The sequence below is a fragment of the Perna viridis genome, chromosome 13, assembly GCF_037379345.1.
Source record: "Perna viridis isolate PV_CMFRI_1.1 ecotype Kerala chromosome 13, ASM3737934v1, whole genome shotgun sequence".
Taxonomy (NCBI): Eukaryota; Metazoa; Mollusca; class Bivalvia; order Mytilida; family Mytilidae; genus Perna; species Perna viridis.
Genome location: NC_142457.1, coordinates 2,846,636 through 2,868,319, shown reverse-complemented (window position 1 = coordinate 2,868,319; position 21,684 = coordinate 2,846,636). Strand labels below are relative to the sequence as shown.

General features: G+C 33.5%; 3 protein-coding genes and 1 pseudogene across 5 annotated transcripts; 1 reads left to right on the top strand and 3 right to left on the bottom strand.

The window, feature by feature from the left end:
• Positions 1-8,405: 8,405 nt before the first annotated feature.
• LOC148599238 (uncharacterized) lies at positions 8,406-14,549 on the top strand. 2 transcript variants are annotated; one of them, XM_088558933.1, is made up of 7 exons: positions 8,406-9,578; positions 9,923-10,030; positions 10,246-10,273; positions 11,728-11,768; positions 12,315-12,398; positions 13,016-13,065; positions 13,296-14,549. In XM_088558933.1, the coding sequence occupies exons 1-7, from the start codon at positions 9,368-9,370 to the stop codon at positions 13,518-13,520; spliced, it is 747 nt and encodes a 248-aa protein (XP_088415059.1). In that variant the 5' UTR covers positions 8,406-9,367; the 3' UTR covers positions 13,521-14,549. The 2 variants fall into 2 exon arrangements, with proteins under 2 accessions (XP_088415059.1, XP_088415058.1); XM_088558932.1 differs by having other exon boundaries at positions 8,418-9,578; positions 12,315-12,476; positions 13,296-14,548.
• Positions 14,550-15,764: 1,215 nt separating this feature from the next.
• On the bottom strand, positions 15,765-16,343 carry LOC148599237 (uncharacterized). Its single transcript, XM_088557189.1, has one exon. The coding sequence runs from the start codon at positions 16,341-16,343 to the stop codon at positions 15,765-15,767; it is 579 nt and encodes a 192-aa protein (XP_088413315.1).
• A 74-nt stretch (positions 16,344-16,417) lies between these two features.
• LOC148599236 (uncharacterized) lies at positions 16,418-18,667 on the bottom strand. The gene has a single exon (XM_088557188.1). The coding sequence runs from the start codon at positions 18,665-18,667 to the stop codon at positions 16,418-16,420; it is 2,250 nt and encodes a 749-aa protein (XP_088413314.1).
• A 604-nt stretch (positions 18,668-19,271) lies between these two features.
• On the bottom strand, positions 19,272-21,304 carry LOC148599235 (uncharacterized; annotated as a pseudogene). Its single transcript, XR_015918071.1, has 2 exons — positions 21,215-21,304; positions 19,272-20,726 (listed from the first exon to the last, which is right to left on the bottom strand). The product of XR_015918071.1 is annotated as an uncharacterized LOC148599235 (transcript).
• Positions 21,305-21,684: the final 380 nt, after the last annotated feature.

The following is a 21,684-nucleotide window of genomic DNA, read 5'->3' as shown; positions in this document are numbered from 1 at the left end:
ATACAATATAAACCATCTGAATAAATATATGGTTTGCGTATCAGGCTTTTCATTAAACGAAGTCAATTAACACATCAGTGATTCTATTGTATACGTTCATGTCTCACGACCTTTGGCTGTAGTTTTGGCCTCCTGGAATGTAAGGCCACGAGCTATAATGTTTCTGGTCAGTATGTCTGCCGTTGTCGTCATTCTTCCCTGTGCCATCGACAGATGCAGTGTTCCACAGAGAATTGCTTATCTTCCATTCCCGTCATCATACTAACAATAGTTCCCAAACATTGTCATCGAAAAAAACGTATAACAGTAATCAACAGGACAATAAACATATAGAAAGAACAAAAATCTCTATATATGAATTTATTTCAATCAACTAGACAACAAGTCTTCAATAAAAAAACCCCGATAAAATAGATTCAAGCCCGATACAAAGCCATGGTATAATACTCAATGTCATGACCATAGAAAACAGTTCCACAAGGCTAGGAAACAATATAACGAACACAAGAGTGAGCCAAATCGGCTGAGTATGATTCGGTGCAGTAAACTGTATAAAAAAGTCACAACTAAGGCATACAATAACTTTCAATTGAAATTTGAGACAAACATTCAGAAAACTGCAAAATCAAGCAGTAAAGAATTTTGGAAGATACTTAACAATTGTCTGAAAACAAATAAAAATAACCCTAACGATATTGAATTGAAGGTGTTGACTGAACATTTTAAGAAATTAAACCAAAATGTACATGAGGATGAGAGTGTTGATGTTGATATTAATGTAAATGATATAACCCCAGAAATGGATTAGATACTCAACTCTCCGATTACTGAAGTTGAAATTCAAAAAGTGGTAAAATGTTTGAAGAATGGGAAGTCTAATCGAACAGATGAAATGCTAAATGAGTATATTAAATATTCCATTGACGATGCGATGCCCATTTATGTTTCTTTATTCATTTTGGTTTTAGATTCAGGGGTGATACCGGAGAGTTGGGATGAAGGTATTATTATCCCTATTTTTCAGAACAAGGGGTCTACATCTGATCCGTCATGTTATAGAGGTGTTACATTAAATTCATATTTGAGTAAACTATTTTCAGCAATACTGAATAAGAGATTGAATACTTTTGCAAAAGAATTTGATCTTATAACCAATGCGCAAGCAGGATTTAGGAAAGGGTTCTCAATCATTGACAAAAATTTCATTTTACACTCTCTTTTATCTATTTATTTTTCACTTGGAAAAAAGTTATACTGTACTTTTTTAGACTTTTAGAGCGCTTTTGACACAGTATGGAGAGTAGGTCTATGATAAAAGACGCATCGATCGAACATACAGGGAAAGATATTTAAGGTCATTTATAATATGTACCAAAATATTAAATCTTGTGTGAGAATAGGGGATGATTGTTCGGACTTTTTTGGTTGTGATATTGGCGTGAAACAGGGGGAGAATTTATTGCCTTTCCTATTTTCTTTTTACCTCAACGATTTGGAAACCGTTTAAAAAAAATGATGTGATTCAATGCGACGGTTTCACAAAGAATCCATTTAGCACTTCTTAGATAAAGATCCCTATTGAAAACAAAGTCTGCTAGTGTCAAGTTTCAAGTTTTATCAATTTTCTCTGACAGAAATTACATTGTAACGAGAGGCAGATAACTAACGCATTTACAATATAACAAAGACGGACAAGGTAAATTCATACAAATAAACAGAAAAGTCAGGAACAACGACTGTAAAAGAAAAAAACATTTACACAAAAACATATGGAACACAAAAAGAAACACATACACAAATAAAAGTAATTGAGCAACTCTGACTCCACTATAAACTTGGAGATGGACGAAGTCCAACGGTAGAATAAAGGTTCTTTATTTTCTCAACGAATAACCACCGAATCGCTCATAAAATAATACCAGAAGCCAAAAGAGAAAACAATACAAGAAATTTATACTGATAGTGAAAATGAATATACCATACGATCTACGAATTCCTAAAACCGACCATAAACATTTGGTAGTGATGACTGTATTCTTATACAGAACCGTTGCAGAAGCCTCAATGTAAGAAGTCTGGCATGATAATTCTCCATCTCTCTGTTTCTCCATATGTTTTGCTACTATTAGTTCATAATTCTACATCCATTTCCAATAACAAACATTAGATATAAACGTCTTGCAGACAATAAAAAAGAAGATATATAAATGGACAATTGTGAAAGGAACAGCCAAGTCGTTAAGCCTTTAAATCCTTTATCTTAATATAAGGTCCTGTTTTACCCTTTTATAGTAAGCTCAAATTAATGGCATCTACACTTTGCTGACAATGGGGAGTGGAAGAAACAGACTGTTTTCGTCCTCGTGACGTTTATCACCACTCTAAGAGTCTTAAATAATCAATATCAAGAACAATGGTCACAAGTCTAAACAGTGGTAACTTTAGCACAGAAACTTGAAAAAAATCAATTGAATTAAAAAATAAATTATGGATGTTCTTTTACAATCTGAGGTACTTACATTTGTCATGAAGTTGAGAGAAAGCAAGTTGTAAGGGATGTTACGCTATATTTGTTTAAAGGTATGTAATGTCTTGTCCATTAATGGTATCAATATATGTGAAGACATTGTGTGCATACCTGGTTTTATACAGAAATATTTAGAATTCACTTGAGTTAAGTTTTTTAGATTTTTATGTTTAAGTGTACCCAATCACATGATCAGTCTGCTGTCGATTTATTCCAGTACATATATTCTGAGTTGGTCAAACAAATCAAACCGTGTACTATCACTTTAAATGATATATTTGACTACAACGATGACGAACCATTAAATCAAAATTTTCAAGTAAAAATTACAAAACATGCAACATTGTTATAAACGTCTCTTTCTTTCTTTAGTATCCTTGCAAATCTTTCACACAAGAAATCATGATGGCCTAAGTTGCAAATCGACGAGCTAAATCTACGGATTATAATGCAACTAATACGGTCTAGTATATGTCACTGAAACACTAGACGGATTAATCAAACGACTGTGCGGTCATCGTTCGGGTATTAATGCTACCTTATTCCCGACAGTTTATCAACATTTCAATCAACAGGATCATTCAATCCTCTCTATCAAAGTTCATATTCATGTTGAAACCATGTACCATCCAACGAACTGTCATGTCCCAAGTAAAAGCTATCGTTGGGTTGGGAAAGAGAGGATTACTGGACAAGTAGACTAGGTACAGCAACATCTTACAACTGCAATGACAACATTAAAAAGACAGGAGACCGTTTAAGCCAATATGAATGTGATGAATGTAATTGACAAAAATCCAAGACGGATAAGGAGCACCCAAGATGCATGATGACACCATAGATGGTCTTCTTCCGTTCACATCTTAGAATTCATCACAACTCTACCTTACATCTCTCACCCTACTACACTTCCTTTTCAAGACAAGTCTTTACTCCCCTGTTTCTGAACCTAACTCATACAGACTTATCATTTGGGATATTGGTTTCCACAGGCTCTTTAAAACAGTTTGTGTTAAGAGTCAAGCTGAAGTCATTTCTTCCACTACCGTTTGTTAACAAAGATCTAGATGCAATTAATTTGGATAAAATCATCCATCACAAAAACGTCACAAAGAAAATTCAGCCGTATTTCAATACCGATTATTTTTATATTCTTATACTCCACCTATTGCATCAAAAAGTTTCAATTATAAAAGGCTATTGAAGTACTTCGACTTTGAGGACGTCAAAGCTAATCTACCTGAATGTTCTTCCAAACATTTTTCATTCACTTATGGACCCCCCGATTAAGTCATTATGGGAGATTTAAACTTCGTCAAAAGCGAATCCGTAAGGTCCGTTATAAAGTTCTCATGCACCACGAACCACGCTTTATTAATTGGAATTTTTACTTTAAAGTTCTTATGGATGCCGTAGAGGACTACCTTAGAAAAGGTTATTATCAGAGGTAGATGTACAAAGAGTAATCAAGGGAACCAATATTCTAGCAGAAATAAAAAAAAATGTTATCCAGGGACAAAGACCATACATCGAAAACAGACACACGCAACAAAGAACATAAAACAAAAACAAAATAATATATACAAAGAAACAAAAGTACACGAACAATTCGAAATCACTCAAACCTCCATGAAAAATGATAACACTAAAAGACTCTATACTGCTACAACACTCTCCAACGAAAGTGGATAACCATATCTGTGCTTTTCTCATTGACCATAGACGACGATACTTACATAAAACGAAATATGGATTTGATTTTGCAGTTGGATCTACAAAATGTACCACCAAACCTCTTTAAAAACTTTTAACCTCGATAATCACAGCTGTCAAAGAGTATCTCCAACCTACGACGACACTTTGAACAAAACTATTTATTAATATTATAGGTCTTATTAAAATCGCAAAATATTTACTTATTAAGTTTCCCGTAATGCCGCCTAAGGTCATAATATCGGACATTAAACTATTGTGGAAACCTGAGTGTTTGATATTGTTGATACACTTGATATTTGAATGTTGAAAGAGTTGAATAGGAATACTGACATGCGTTAAAATAGTACACACAACGTGTTGCGGGGTTGAAATTGACGATTGCTTGCAATAGCAATACTTGTTTTAATTTCTTTTTAATACAATATATTAAATTATATTAAGACCAGGAACGTGTGATGAATCGAACAAATCATGTTGTATACTAGTCATACACACAGTACAGATTATCTATTGAACTATCTCACAGACGCACAACCTGCTGGTCTGCATGCCATTCCACTTGAAAGAGTAATCAACGGAACCAAGGTTATAGTGGTAATCAAAAGAATTTAATCCAGGGACAAAGACCAGACATGGAAAACAGACATGCACAACTATGAACATTAAATAACTAAAATCATACATACACAATAACAAAAGTTAATGACCAACTCGGACTCCACTAAAAACTGGGATCATAGACCAGGTGCATCGGTATATATATGTTTAGATGTTTTCACGTTATGACATGTCACAATTAATGGTTTATCTGTTGATAAAATGTTTTTGTTGTTAAGTCCAGAAAAAAAATGTTTCCTGCTTGCTTTCATCATTGAGTTAATGCAATCGTTTCCACAGACCTAAAACAGCTTTTTGATTCACTATGCATATCGCAATAGAATATAGGCGCTGCTATATTGTATGAGGGAAAATTCACATAGCATGAGTACTACTTATTGCCAGTTTTGGTGTCTGTACTAATTACATACAGAGATTAAAGTATCACTTAGTGTGGTAAAGGTATACAGCTTTGAGTTAGAAAATGTACCCTTTTCTCATGAGATTTTTGTTCATATGTTTTTAAAATGATATGAACACTGTCATGGTCTTTTTGAATATGTAGCACTTTGTATTAATATTGATGATATTGTTCTTCCTAACGTCAAAATAATCGTATTTGATATTCAGTCACAAACTTCCCGTTTTCTATACGTGCTAAAAATAGTGATAATTGAAACATTAACAAGGAAAATATAATTTCCGTGAGTCATATATGTGGTTAAAGTTGGAACCTTTATCTGTTATCCAGTTTTAGTGCTAATTTCGTAATATTTTTCCACAAAATCTATACGGCCGGGATGTTCAAATTATATAGGTAGGATAGCAGGAATCGAGTATATTTTCTATTTGGTCCCTTTGAAAAGCCTTCCTAAACAAAATGCCAATGTATTGGTTAAAACATAACATTAAATTTTATCATATTTGGATGTCACCTTCAAAGATGCAAGGGACAGATCTTGTCATATGACATAATATGTTTACTGAATGTGAATTAGTGTGATGGTTTACTGATAAATTAAATTTTCACTGCTGAGAGAAAGATCCAGATTTAAGGAAAAAGGTCAAGAGTAATCCAGTGATCTTAGACTCGAGCAGATGCAAAATAAATTACAACGATAAAGGCTAGACAGAGAAAATTGACAAGAACAGCAATTAACTTGAAATAACCATAGTAGTAAGAAAAAAAAAGAAGTAAATAAACAACCAGTACTCAAAAAGTGGGAGCATGGTCTTGATACACCAGTAGTGTTAGGTTCTTTTTCTAAAGAAGTCAAGGGAATCGTTATTCGACTAAAAATAAAAAAGGTACAAAATCAAGGGTCAACAACTAGATGTACATGAATAACAAAAAACATAAAAAAACATTGAAGTAAAAGTAAATAAGCTACCCAGACTCAACTTACACTAAAAAGGGAGCAAAGATAAAGTGTACCATTAGTTTAAGAGTACTGTGCTTTTCAAGAAATACAAGCCTAGGTCTCACTAACCACTTCCGGGTCAAACGGCCATCTCCCCCCTATGTTGTACAAAAAAACACAATGAACTTAGACATATACATTGTAAGTGCAATTTGTGTGTGTATTATGATTAAAAGTAGTCAAAATAAAGCTGAGAATGTGTACTTTAAAATCATACATGTTATAACCTACAAAATGAGGATTTTCGGTATTATTTATTCAAGAAAATTTTGTGAAGAATTTCTACAATCATCGTACTATTAGCATAATGTGTTTGGAAGCCTTATTTTCCAAGCTTTGAAATGGTATGCAACTTTACGATGTCATTTGTCATGGGAATTCACAGTGAAACTTTGAACATTACTTTTTTAACATGTAAAGTAATGAACACGTTAGAAGTGGTTAGTGAGACCCTAGGTTTCATGAAATTATATGCCCTCGGAATTCAAAATATTTAAACAATAGGTTTCCATGGTGCACATGACAATCATTAACGAGTACACCAGGACTAACATAAACGCATGAAATAACGAATTAATCTTTAGCAAAATTAACCTGTTACAGGAGCCTAACTGTGAGAAATCTAGCACTGTATTGGATGTCTGGTTATTATCGAGGAGCTATGGCATAATGTATGAGTTGTTATATAAATATTCCATTCGCAGGTGATGAAATGATGTCATAGATGACAGGAATGTTAACAATGCAAAATTTGAAGTCATCGTGATTGTCGTACAGTCTTGACTAGAATTCTCCTACGGCTTTCCATCGATCTTAATATGTACAAATATGAGACTAATTCTAAAATGTTTGTAATATCCTGTATATCAGGTTCTGTAGGTATAGATGGGCCGTATAAAATGCCCACACCTAGATTATTTAAAAACAAAACTTTTTGATATATAGTCAAAGACAACATAAATCACATACAAGGAATAAAAGGATTCGTCGGAGCCTTGCAGTAACCCCGTTTTTTTTTCGCTTCATCCTTTTATTCTTTCTATGTGAAGTCAGAACAATATTTTTGTCTATGTTATGGCCTTTAAGAATCTATATTAATTTCTAATAACCTTTATATATTTGGTGTCCATTTGATACGTCATATATACTGAGAATTTACATTTAGTCACAAACTTCCCGTTTCCTATAATTGCTGAAAATAATGCATTAAAAAACAAAAAAAAGGAAAATATAATTTCCGCCAGAACCAAAAAAATGTTCCCATAATGCTGAATGGTGTATTTTGTTTTGGAGATGCGTGTTTTAGTCAATAATTTTCTGTTCAAACAGTTCAGTTTTCTGTTAATTGCCAGCATTATCTATTGTAAGTACAATTATAAAACAATATCAATCTTTTAATAAAATGGGCATAGCGATGAATAAAAGCTTAGGTTTTAAAGTAATCATTTAAACAAAGTTATCGTTATAGTACAGTTCCTAGGAGATCAAACTTTGTGAACAGTTGATGGGGTGATATTTATAAATGCGATATATATTTGAATTATTGCACTAAAAATATAGCAAAATCCAGTGGTAAGGTTAACAGTAACATAGAAAATGTGTATCTTGCAAAACAAAATAAATATTTTTTTGGTTAAGAGTAATACAAAATTTATAAAATGAGCATATGACAAATGTATTTTATATTAAAAACTTCATGAACCAAAGATTATATATATATATATATATATATATATATATATATATATATATATATATATATATATATATATATATATATATATATATATATATACATAATAATAAATAAGTTAAAGTTCTAGTAAGTAACATCTAGGCAATAAATATAAATAGTTAAGAATCAGATGTCAAAGAGTAATCAAGGGAACCAAGGATATAGCGGTAATCAAAAGAATGTAATCTAGGGACAAAGACCAGACATGGAAAACAGACATACACAACAAAGAACACAAATTAACTAAAATCATACATACACAGTAACAAAAGCAAATGAGCAACTCGAACTCCACTACAAACTGGGAGCATGGACCAGGTGCACCGGTAGGGTATGCGTCCTCTGCTTTTCTAGAAACACCCACCGAGTTGCTCATAAACAGTCAAGGCCGGGGCAGACAAACGAGGAAAGGAAAACTATGACCCGTTGAATAAATCAGTTTTCATGGTGCAGATGTATACACCATAACGATCCACGAGTTCATGATGACGACCATAAAACTTCTGTAGTGATGACTTCAATCTTGTAGCAACATAACCCTGTTCCTGAAGCCTATTTGTTAGAGTTTTAGCGCGATACAAAAAGACAGGGTAGTTTCGGCAAGCTCTGGCATAACGTATGAGTTGTGATATGAACACTCCATACGATGGTTCCGAAGGGATGTTGCTGCAGATGAAAGGAAAGTTGATAATTCTGAATGAAAAGTCATCACGTTTGTCGTAAAGTTTGGTCATTAGTTCGTAGGATGGTAATTTTTTTTTCTAAGATACGAACTTTCATGGAGAGGATTGAATGATCTTGTTGATTAAAGTGTTGATGAACTGTCGGGAATTTGGTGGTGTTAATTCCGGAACGATGACCGCACATTCTTTTATGTAATCGTTCTTGCGTTTATCCGACATATATTAAACCACATAAGTTGCATTCTAATCCATATATTAAGTTTGTTGATTAAGTCATCGTGATTTCTTATATGGAGGTTTTGTTTGTAAGGGAACTGGAGAAGTAAGGGTTGGTTTTAAGAATGTTGCATGTTTTGCAATTCTTAATACCACATTTTATATGGTAAAATCCAAACAGCATGGCCTGAACGTGAAATCAGGCAACAAAATCGATCTCCATAGACAATAAAGCGAACCGAATAAAATAAATTGCATTTTAAACTGCAAATGAGGAAAACACTAGCACAACAAGACCTAAATCACTGGCAATGTAAGGAAGTTACATCATTATATCCGGCAGGATAAACTTGTCTTTCTCCGCCAAAAACGTTTTATTCATACAGAATGTCCCCACGTCCCTACAATTAAGAGCACTGTCGTGGAGGGAAGAACTATCAACGTCATCTTCCAGCGAACTTTTGATGGTGGAATGCCTCAACAATTTGTAATAGAATATAGAAAATACCATGCTCAATATTGGACCCAGGCCACCATTCTGGATGATACATTGAAAGACTCAAACTCATACAGAATACTCGATCTTGAATATGACACAAACTATTGTGTTCGATTATATTCCGTAAATGATATGGGCAGAAGTAATATTACAGAAGAATGTTCAATAATTACAGATTTATCAGGTAAGTAGGATGTCTTAACAATTTAAGATAGTAAAAGGTAAATCAGAAAAAATGAACATTATGTCGGGTTTTAGGCATCATGTTTCCGACCACCCATATAGAGAACATCGCCTCATTCAGCTTATTTTATGTTGACGATCTTAAGATTAGGCGGCAACGAAGAGAATGCCTTGCAGGGTGTCTTATCGATTGATGAAAATAAATGGAACCGTTTCCAAAACGGGATGTCGTAATCGACACCCCAGATACATTAGTATCGTATGTTAGAAGGTTCGAAATAATGATTATGTTTTTCCTGTTGCTAATGAACATATTTCTTTTTCAAAATATTTCTGTATATTCAGGACATGTAACATCAAATACAGCATATAATCGAGGAATGTTTTCATACATTGTGATCGCTGTTGGTACATTGTTAGTTCTGGTTTGCATGACAATGTTATATAGAAACGGTAAGTATCATTTTTTTAATTTCTAAACATAACTCATTGATTCTTAGTGGCGAGGTAAATGAGATGTTTCCTAAAATTCTAGAAATATAATTCTAATTTGTTATTATTTTAAATACATTGTTATCTTAGCAGATTAATAGTTTGTTGATAGCTATGGATGCATTCAAGTAAGAGCATTTCGACAATTTATGTTGTAATCTCTATGTCTCTTTCAGGAAGACAAATACGGAGCTGGTTTGTAAGGTACATGTCATTTTTGTGATAAATCCTAGCTATTTATAGATTTACGGATAGTTTGTTATTACCCATTGTCCTACATAACAATTGACTCTGCGCTTTATATTCCGCACACACTGCCTAGATGAAAAGTTTACTATTTGATAAGCTTATACCAGGGCTGTCATCAAAAAAGCAAAATGAGATTCCACGTGATTTTGCATGCCATAAGGTCATAAGATTGGTGTGTATGCCCATAAACAATATATTCTTAAAAAAATCGTGTCTAATCTTCAACTAGAAATCTTGTCATTCACAAATTATAACATTGAGTTGATTCACTAGTAAATCGTTGTTATGGTTTCAATACACATATAATGTCTTATATGTATGAGTTAAAAAGAACCGTTATTTTGTTACACAAATATAAATATAGTCACGAAAAAAAAAAACGAAACTATATTCAGATTATCATAAATAATTCAAATGAAGGGCAATTAAAGAGTAATTCAGGGAACCTAGATTCCAGCTAAAATCAAAATAAAGTAATTCGATATACAGACATATACAACAAAGAACATAAAATAACCAGAAAAAAATACATACAAGGTAACAAAAGTAAATGAGCAACTCGGACTCCATTAAAAACTGGTAGCATTGACTAGGTGCACCGGTAGGGTCATCATCCTCTGCTTTTTCAGAAACACCCACCGAGTTGCTCATAAAATTCAAGCCCGGGATAGAGGAAAGGAGAAAGGAAAACTATGACACTTTGAACAAACCAGTTTTCATGGTGCAGATGGATCCTCCGTCACGATCCACGAGTTCATGATGACAAGCATAAAACTTCTGAAGTGATAAGTTCACTTTTGTAGGAAAACATAATCCTGTTCCAGGTTTTCAATTTGTTTGCTATACCCCCCCCCCCCAAAAAAAAAAAACAAAAACAAAAACAAAAAAAAACCAAACAAACAAACAAAAAACAAAAAAAACAGGAACTCATTATTTTATATTGACATAAGGTTCGAATTTCTGCAAATTTGTCAGGTAAAAACACTAATCAACCTTCTATTAACAATCTTTTACAAATTCCTCTTAAACCTATTATGATATCACATTGTTGAATGAAACGGGTGTCAGCATTAAAAAAAATGGTATGTTATATTTTTTTCATGAACATAATAATGATCTGAAAATATTTAAATTCACTTATCAAACGCATTTGTGTAACAATTACTACTAGAATTGCTTTGTATAGCAGTTTGAAATTGATATTTTATTATTTTTATGGGTTTATTTGTGTCCATTTGATGATTCACTCCAGTAATTGTGAATGTTTTATCATGTATTCAAGCCATCTAAATTGAGGGAGGGTACATCCTCTTGTAAACATTTTGTCTGAATCATATTATTGTATTCATATTAATCTAAATGCCTGAATTGAATCATTGCTACACATCAGTTATCTCATTTGTTGCCAGAAATTATTTCTCTAACGATGTTTTCGCCGCGGAAATACACGGTAAGTGTTTAACATCTAACTGTTATCAATAAAATATTTGAATATTTGTCTTCCTCCCTTGTGTATTCTTGTACGTTTTTGTATAGGCAGGCATTAGATAACATGAACTAATATACACACTATAATAAGTTTAATTTAATTTCAAATTGCAAATATTCCTGCTATAATGAAGTATAAATACAAAAAAAACAAGGAAGCACGATAAACCAAAAAAAAAAAAAAAGAAAAAAAGGAAAGTTGTATCATTTGTCTGTTTTATTTCTTATTTTAATTATTTAATTAATCATAAACGATTCTTAGCTAGACGAAGACTGAGTAGACCTTATTGTAACACATACAAGTTTTTTTTATTTCTTATTTATTTGACTCGTTAGAAACTATCGTATTTCATACTCGATTGTGCTGATGAACCTATGAATACATGTTGTAGTTTATTGACTTGTATTATATTAAATGTTCTAAAATATTTATAATCACCGATATTATTATAATGTAATGAATTGAATAAAATGTTACTTATGTTAATTTGTAATATTTTATTTAAAGATCAAGGAAATGATGTAGTGGTTGATAACCAATTACACGATGCCAATGATTCCTTACATGTACCAAGAGTATTGCAAGGACAAGGTATTTTGACAGGAGAGGCAGTTGAAAATCTTCTGTATCAGTCACATGGTTCTCTACACAGAGTTTTGCTTCAAGAAGGTTTGCTCAAATACATATATTTAACCTATCAAAGCATTATCGTTATACGTTTAATGTATCTTTTTGGGACAAAAAGGCTGTATGTTTTCTCCTGCAGTAATAAAAAGGGAATACAAGTAAACTATATGTTTAGACATATATAGACACATTTATATTTTTTTCCAAGAAAAGTTGTAATAGCATTCTTTTTGGTATAGAAGGTTTTTGTCAAAATATGATTCAAAAGGGTGTACGAAAAGCATGAGGCAGACTAGGTGCAACATTAGTGACCATACATACTCATATTGTATTACATATAAAAAAAAACCGTAACAACCAAAACTGGTCAAAAGCGTTTCTTTCAAAAAGCCACATATTGCGACTTTTGTGAATTTGTTATTCTGAAACAATAGTTCTTGAAACAAGGTAATTACGATTGTAGCCTCATCAAGAAACAGTATTTAAATGGTAGACTTTTCTAAATTATTCGGTAGAGTTTGAAATGCTGTTGCACTTCAATTGAGATATTAAAACAGTTCAGAATAATTTGTTTATTACAGGAGACCATATTTCTAATGAAAATGAACATATTCAGGAAGAGCTGCAAAGGGTATAATCTTTTTAGTTTTGTTACACATTTTCTATCATGTTTACTACTTTCATGATTTAAATGCTGTATTTCCTATTTTCAATTTGCACATGGGTCTTTAGTGAAACTTTAACTCCAGTCGAACATGTTAGAAAGTGAGATCGAAATAGTAATAAACCATCAACTTCATATTAGTTTCGTATTACATCCAACCTCGAAACATCCATTTTCACATTTTCTGTCAATTTCAGCCAAAACAAAATCTAATTTATGTAGAGTTGGAGTTAAGCGAAAACAACCGGCGGTTTGAGTTTCGGCAGGAAGACAGAACCATCTATTCTGAAATCAATCACTCAGTAGTTGGGCCACCACCATTGTCATCTAGTTCTGAAGACGAGGACGATGGCAATGGAAATGGCAATGATGACTTCATGACGCTTGATGAAATAACCGAAATGATGGAAGACCGTAGTTAAATCAACCATAATGACAAAAGAAAATATTGTCCTCTACACAATATTTTCCAATGTGAAAGTTGGCTTTAGAAAACTTTACATATAATAACCAAGAAATCAATGCTACCATTTGTAAAAATCTAATTGTCATTATTATTTCAAACACTGCACCTGAAAATAGTTCTGTATATCTTTGATTGTCATTAGAGTATCAGTTTCATATTTTCAAAAAACTCATCTCTTCAAAATATTTGTTTCAAAAATTTTTGATTTTATTCTGCATGGACGGGTATCGTCCATGCAGCGCCATGCAGTGAGTTACCTGAATTTAACCCTGATCCAACATGCAATCAAATCACTCGTAATAGAAACTGATCGATATAACTTTAAAAATGGCTTCACATAACGTCTATTTTTTGCTAAAGACTCTAAATATAATCTACAGTTTTCAATTTTGCTCATATTGAATCATTTATGACATTCTATAAATATCAGATACTATATCGGATCGTCCATTACACTGTGTTATTGTTTACCCTTCCATGGTTGTTATATGTTAAATCCATTTTCATTGGTGCTTCGTACCTGGAGAAGTAACCAATCGGAATTGGCCACCCACTAAATATGAATCAGTGATGTCATGGGTTTGAGGGAGCGAAGGTAGACTTTATTCTAGACTTCTCGTTTTATAATGTTGACAATTATTATTTGAGAGACATAAAGCGTCTAAGGAACATTTATTGAAACGGCTACGAACAATTGCCAATAAAAATGCTTAAGCGAATTCTCCGAAAATAAAAAAAATAAAAACCATGGAAACGGAACGATTACATTTCTTCAAAATAAAATTTAAAGGGAATTAAACGACACAAACACAACTTAATGACCAATTTCTCCTGGCTCTGGGCGGCAAAGAAAAATAAAAAGGCGAGGGTGAAGAAACTTTATTAGGCCTTCATCATTCCCACCTATGTGAGAACAAACATGGAAACTGGAATAACAAGCACATAATAAAATTCACCTAATTACACACCCAATTCTCTCAATAAAATACCCGAGCATGTACCATTATAAAACCCCCTTGCGATATAAAACGTTAACACATTTGATATCCTATATTCAAGTGTTTGCTTTGTCCAATAACACACACACACAAATATATTTCCGTGTATTCCACCTCGTAGCCAGACAGGTACAGACAGATAGATAACCATCTATGGGCCTCAATCAAAAAAAAAACATTTGAAGTTCACTTTTATTTGATGAATGCACATAGTGTGTGGTAAAAAGCTGAAAATATACAAAAAAAGGATTTTCCTAAATAATTGTCCAATCAAAATTATCATACATTCAAAATATCAAAGATATTTATCAGAATCAAAATACAGATAACAAATAATACATCACACAATATTTTAAAGAAAAGTGTTATGAAATAAACTTGAATTATCTCCCTTTATGATGCAGGGGTAAGATCAATTTTTCAAACAGGAAAGTCTCCCCCTCAAAGTATCTCAAAATATCTCAAAACTGGTGAAGGGAATGTGGGATGCATAAATAATTATGATATATCATATTTCACGTCACAACATCATTAATACTGCAAGTGGAATGAAAACAACTCAAAATACCTATCATAAACTATAAAGGCATGGCTTATCTAGGCAAAATGTAAGAAAACAACATGTGTGCCAGTTGTGTAAAAAATATCATTAATTTCTCTTTTCCCATCAAAAATATGTATGCAACTATAAAATGTAAGCATTAAAGATAATAATAAGACTTACATAGTGGTCTGTCATGAAAAGATTGACACAAAAATCATGATGGAAAACGCATTGGTTCAATGCTCTGACTTATGTGGTTCACATTTAATCTCAAACCCGGAAACAGGAAATGACTCAAAAATGAAAGTAAAAGTACAATATCCAAAATAGAAATCAAGCGTACCCTATGGTCATGAAATAGGACATAGGAATTGGTTAATTATTAGAACATCTAAATATATCAAATGTTAGATATACCCAATGAAAATATAACTAAACAATACCTATTGGGACAAGGGAAAAATATCAAAATTGTAATTGAGAACATTATACTCCCCGTCTGATATGAAAATATCACTACTTAAAATTGAATACAAAGACACAAAGAAAAATCCCAAACATATAGTTTACCTAACTATAGTTAATCATAAAAAAAATCAAAAACCATAATACAACAAATGTAAAAAATAAAGTCCGTGATTCACAGTTCTCATAAAGTTCACACCTCATTATGGCTTAAAAGAATAGTTTGTGTGATAGGTCTCACATACACACGAGGTTGACCATCTTTTATTGTCCTTAACAAAACTTTTCGAACGTGACTGTCTTTACTTGGAAACACATGCTCGACAATAGCAAGAGGCCAAAAGTTTCTATGTTGTTCATTGTCTTTTAGAATCACAATGTCACCTTCTTTTATATCGATTTGAGTCTGTTGCCACTTCCTTCTAAGTTGTAATGTTTGCAAATATTGTCGTTGCCACCGAGTCCAAAATTGGTCTGCCATAATTTGAACTAGTTTCCACTGTGAAGTATACACATCTCGGATGTTTCGATTGTTAAAGTTTTCAACACATGCATCTGTTTTAGTAGTTAATAGAGAATTAGGTGACAAAACATCAGGAAATCCTGCATCAGTTGAAATAGGAATCAACGGACGAGAGTTCATTATGGCTGTTGTCTCTGCCATAAATGTACTTAGAACCTCATGTGTTAGCTTCTTGTGTTTATTTTCATACAAGATTGAATCAATGATGCGACGTTCTATTCCAATGAGTCTTTCCCAGGAGCCACCCATGTGAGACGAATATGGTGTGTTCAACCTCCAAACAGTACCTTGATTGTTGAGAAAGGTCTGAACTTCTTTGTCTTCTACACATATTGTAGGGATACCAAGTTCTTTGGCGCCTCCAACAAAATTTGACCCTCTATGTGAAAAGATGTCCATGTAGGACCTTTAGTCCATCTTTCAACGAGAGTCAATTTTGCTGTGTTTGAAAATCTTGTACCGATAACAGCGGTGTTCTTTTCTGATGCAACATAGGACCATTGTGACGGTTTTGAGACTTTATGTATTTTTTCAACACGATTTGAAACATAAGTGAAGAATCTTTGAGTTGTATTGCAAATATAACCTAAAGTTATTTGACTATCTGTGTAGTAGTGAAATACATCATGAGATAGATTCATATGATCACAAATAGCTTCTCCTAGCTCAGTAGCAAGTACAGCACTACATAGTTCCAATCTGGGTATTGTGTGACCCTTTACTGGTGCAAGTTTTGACTTTCCCAAAATGAAACCTAAAAAAGCAGTACTATCATTGTCAATTGCTTTCAGATAGGCAACTGCAGATATTGCTTGTTCACTCGCGTCACAAAAGATGTGGATTTCAGGATTGTGTACAGACGATATTGAAATAGGAACGATCATGCGTGGGATTTTAAAGCTATCTAACGATTTAAGTGATGCAAGCCACAAGTTCCATTTTTCCTCATGATCAGGACTTAGAGGTTCATCCCAATCAGTGCCAGGGGGAATAACTTGACGGAGGAGAATCTTTCCACTAATAGTAACAGGTGCAATGAAACCTAATGGATCAAACAAACTATTGTTTGTTGATAGCATGCTTCGACGGGTAGCTGGTCTGTCAGTGATATGGTGTTGAAACACAAAACTGTCAGATTGAAGGTTCCAAGATAGTCCTAAACTTTGATGAATAGGTAACATGTCATGACACAGATCTAGATTTTTAAGCTCTTTACCAAGATCATCATTTGGGAAGGCTTTCATAACTTCTACACTGTTAGATACGATTTTATGAAATCGGATGTGTCCATTTTGCTTCAATCCGTCCTGCGTTCTTTTCACAAGATCAATTGCATATTTGGCATTTGTAACAGAGGTTAGACCGTCATCAACATAAAAATCATTCGAAACAAAGTTTTTGACGTCATTCTCAGAATTGGAAGCGGCAAGTCGTAAACCATAAGTTGCTATAGCAGGAGAAGGTGTATTGCCAAATACATGAGACGTCATTCGGTACTCAATGAGTGGTTGATTGAAATCATTGTTCTGGTACCAAAAGAATCTCAAATAGTCTCTATGATTCTCTATTACACGGAAACGGTAAAACATTTGTTCAATATCGCCAGTTATGGCTACTTCATTCAAACGAAAACGCGAAAGAATACCAATCAAGCTATTGGTAAGATCAGGTCCTGTCATTAAAAGACTGTTTAGTGATACACCCTCATAAACAGCTGATGAATCAAATACACCTCGGATTTCATTCGGTTTCTTTGGGTGGTACACCCCAAATAAAGGAAGATACCAACATTCTCCAGCAAAGGTAGTTGGTGCTGTTTCTGCTGCACCGCTCTTTAATACTTTATCCATAAAGGTCATGAACTGATCACGCTTCAAAGGATTTTTATGCAAGTTTCTAACAAGTATCAGTGCTCTTTTGTGGGCTTGTTGGCGATTGTTAGGTACAGGTGGTTTAGGTTGTTTGAACGGTAGTGGTGCTGTCCAGAAACCTGTTTCATCCTTAACAAAACTACTTTTCATCAGAGAAACAAATTGCTTATCTTCTACAGAAAGATCAATTTTGTTGTCATGTGGAGTTTTTGCAAATATTTCATCCTGAATATCAAGTTTAGGTTGACTGATTTCAAAGTTGTACTCACATAGTGGAAATGTTGTATGCCTACCATTGCTGAGAACATTTGTCTTACGAACATTAATAGAAGATGGTGCATGTACCTTACCAAGACAGACTTCTCCAATGACAACCCAACCAAGTGGGAGTTTCTGTGCAAAAGGTTGACCTTTACCTCCAAGGATTTGATCTTGAACATGGTGGATTTCAGGAATGTCACGCCCTATAAGAAGTTCAACTTTGACATTAGTATCTAGTTCAGGTAAGTATTGAGCTATTCTACTGAGATGTGAGTGTGCTGAGGCAACGTCAGCTGTTGCTATTTCAGGTAAGTTATTAGGAATACATTCACATTCAATTACGTCAGGTAGATCAAAAGAGCATTTGTTGCTTACTGATTTGACAACTAACCCGTTGACAAGCCGACCAGTTAAGGTGGATTTACCGGAACATGAAGACATATTAAATGTTTCTGATGTACCTACAACACCAAGTTTATCTAATAGATTAGGCGACGCAAGAGATTTATTGCTCTGGTCATCTATGGCAGCGTATACTCTAACAGAGTTTTCGGGTGCGGTAACGCAATAAAAATCTACGAGAACCGTTTTTCCACATGAACGTCCACCAAGAAGATTTCCGCATAATGTAGTACATTTTGTAGAAACAATGTCTTTGACTGACTCCCCGCCATGATTGTCTGAAGTTTCATTGTGTGAATTCAGTGACTTATCTATATGCAGTGCAGTGGGGTGACGTGTATTTCCACAAATCTGACATTTAACAGAAACCTTACAGTTTACAGCTACATGTTCACTCGATTGGCAGCATTTGAAGCAAATGTTCTTTTCACGAAGAAATTTCTTACGGTCTTGAAAGGTAAGCTTTCTAAAGCTGCGACAATCATTTAAAGAATGACCCGCTTTATGTAACGGACAGCGTACTAAACTACTTGAGGTAACGTCTAATCTTCTAGAAACAACAGAAGTACGAGGTTTGGTAGTGCCTACTTGATTAGTGCTGGTGTATGCAAAAGCTGGATCATTTCGAATATTACAGGTATCTCTAATGAAGCTGACAAAAACACTGAACGGAGGGAATATAACAGAATGTGATTTTTTTGTAAGCTGAAGCAACAGTTGTCCATTTCTCTTGCAACAAGTGTGGCAGTTTAGAAATAATAGGGATAACACCAGATGATGTGTTGTAATAACTGAGCAAAGTAGCGTATTGTGGATTTAACATCGCTGATTCTATCTCCGTAAGAATGTCTAACAAATCATAGAGTTTTACATGTTCTTTAACAGTGATTGACGGAAACGAGTTAAGCTTTCGTTTTAGGGCACTTTCTATCATTTCGGGTCTTCCGTATCGTTCAAACAAACGTTCATAAATTCGCTGAAGTCCTTTAACAGGATCATGAGCATTGGCAACACGGATACTTGATGCGAATTTCGAAGATTCAGACCCTAACCACTTTACAAGAAGATCTATTTCTTCAAATGGAGAAACGCCTAATTCTCGGGTAATACTTTGAAATGAAGCTCGCCAAGATTCATATGACTCAGGTTTATCGTCAAATTTCACAAATCTCGACAGCAGAAAGTCTTTTCTGAAAATAAGTTTCGAAATATCGGACATGGCATTATTTGTAGTCTGACTTTGTGGTATTTGACTGTTTTGTACGCTATTCAAGAATGGCAACTGTTTCTGTTGAGAATCCATTTCTACAGTGTTTGTTTTTGGTAACTTGAGATTTTGCACATATTCATACGTGTCTTTTTGTTTTGTATCACCAAGATTGGAGAATACATCTTTTTGTTCCTCATCACCTTGTTCTAGAATGCGTGCTTCTGTTTCGGCTGCTGCTACTTTACTTTCCTGTTTTATTACAATGATATCTGCCTCTAAGGCTGCTTTTTGCTTCAAGAGTTCGCTTTCTTTTTTAATGTATTCTAAGCGTACCTTTTCGGATTCAGCCCTTGCTCTTTTATGACTTGCTGTAGTACCCGAGGATGATCCACTAATTTCTGACATTCTCTCTACCATATCTAACTTCTTATTCTTGATTTCTAAAATTACTTTTCGAAAAGTTTCATTACATCTTTGAAAATTGTCACTATGATCAACCAAGATTCACTAGTGTTTGCTCTTTGAAGGAAACCTTTATATTCCTCTGATCTTCTACAAAAGTTTTTGTACAATGTTTCAAGATCTTTTTGAAATTGTCTTATATTGTCTATTGCATCTAATGATGGCACTTTCAGAATCAAATTTTCGATTTTGTTCCATAAACTGTCACATTTACCTTCAAAGTCTTCTCTCTGTTCTTCGAACATGGCTTTACCTTTGGCAGTTTTTCTGCGTAGTCTCTTCTCTGACATAAATCCGGTATCTTTTTACTATTCCGCCTCGTAGCCAGACAGGTACAAACAGATAGATAACCATCTATGGGCCTCAATCAAAAAACATTTGAAGTTCACTTTTATTTGATGAATGCACATAGTGTGTGGTAAAAAGCTGAAAATATACCAAAAAGGATTTTCCTAAATAATTGTCCAATCAAAATTATCATACATTCAAAATATCAAAGATATTTATCAGAATCAAAATACAGATAACAAATAATACATCACACAATATTTTAAAGAAAAATGTTATGAAATAAACTTGAATTATCTCCCTTTATGATGCAGGGGTAAGATCAATCTTTCAAACAGGAAAGTCTCCCCCTCAAAGTATCTCACAATATCTCAAAACTGGTGAAGGGAATGTGGGATGCATAAATAATTATGATATATCATATTTTACGTCACAATATAATTAATACTGCAAGGGGAATGAAAACAACTCAAAATACCTATCATAAACTATAAAGGCATGGCTTATCTAGGCAAAATGTAAGAAAACAACATGTGTGCCAGTTGTGTAAAAAATATCATTAATTTCTCTTTTCCCATCAAAAATATGTATGCAACTAAAGCATTAAAGATAATAATAAGACTTACATAGTGGTCTGTCATGAAAAGATTGACTCAAAAAATCTCGATGGAAAACGCATTGGTTCAATGCTCTGACTTATGTGGTTCACATTTAATCTCAACCCCGGAAACAGGAAATGACTCAAAAATGAAAGTAAAAGTACAATATCCAAAATAGAAATCAAGCGTACCCTAGGGTCATGAAATAGGACATAGGAATGGGTTAATTATTAGAACATCTAAATATATCAAATGTTAGATATAACCAATATAAATATAACTAAACAATACCTATTGGGACAAGGGAAAAATATCAAAATTGTAATTGAGAACATTATACCGTGTTTTTATTTATTTGTTTCTAAATACCTGGCGTACAAAAAGTAATATTTCGAATGTGATTAAAATAAAAAAATAAGGATCCGCATAAGCTACGATAAGTAGAAAAAAGTAACAATGCTGCTTAATATGCTAAACATTTATTTTCCTTGGGGGCA

What these genes read in the sequence shown, in the direction of transcription:
- LOC148599238 (XM_088558932.1), top strand. Translation starts at nt 9,368, where the DNA reads ATGCCTCAACAATTTGTAATAGAATATAGAAAATACCATGCTCAATAT. An exon ending in GACAATGTTATATAGAAACG is followed by an intron (nt 10,031 to 10,245) that starts GTAAGTATCATT and finishes TGTCTCTTTCAG; the next exon opens with GAAGACAAATACGGAGCTGG. An exon ending in CAGAGTTTTGCTTCAAGAAG is followed by an intron (nt 12,477 to 13,015) that starts GTTTGCTCAAAT and finishes TGTTTATTACAG; the next exon opens with GAGACCATATTTCTAATGAA.
- LOC148599237 (XM_088557189.1), bottom strand. Translation starts at nt 16,343, where the DNA reads ATGGGTGGCTCCTGGGAAAGACTCATTGGAATAGAACGTCGCATCATT.
- LOC148599236 (XM_088557188.1), bottom strand. Translation starts at nt 18,667, where the DNA reads ATGTCTTCATGTTCCGGTAAATCCACCTTAACTGGTCGGCTTGTCAAC.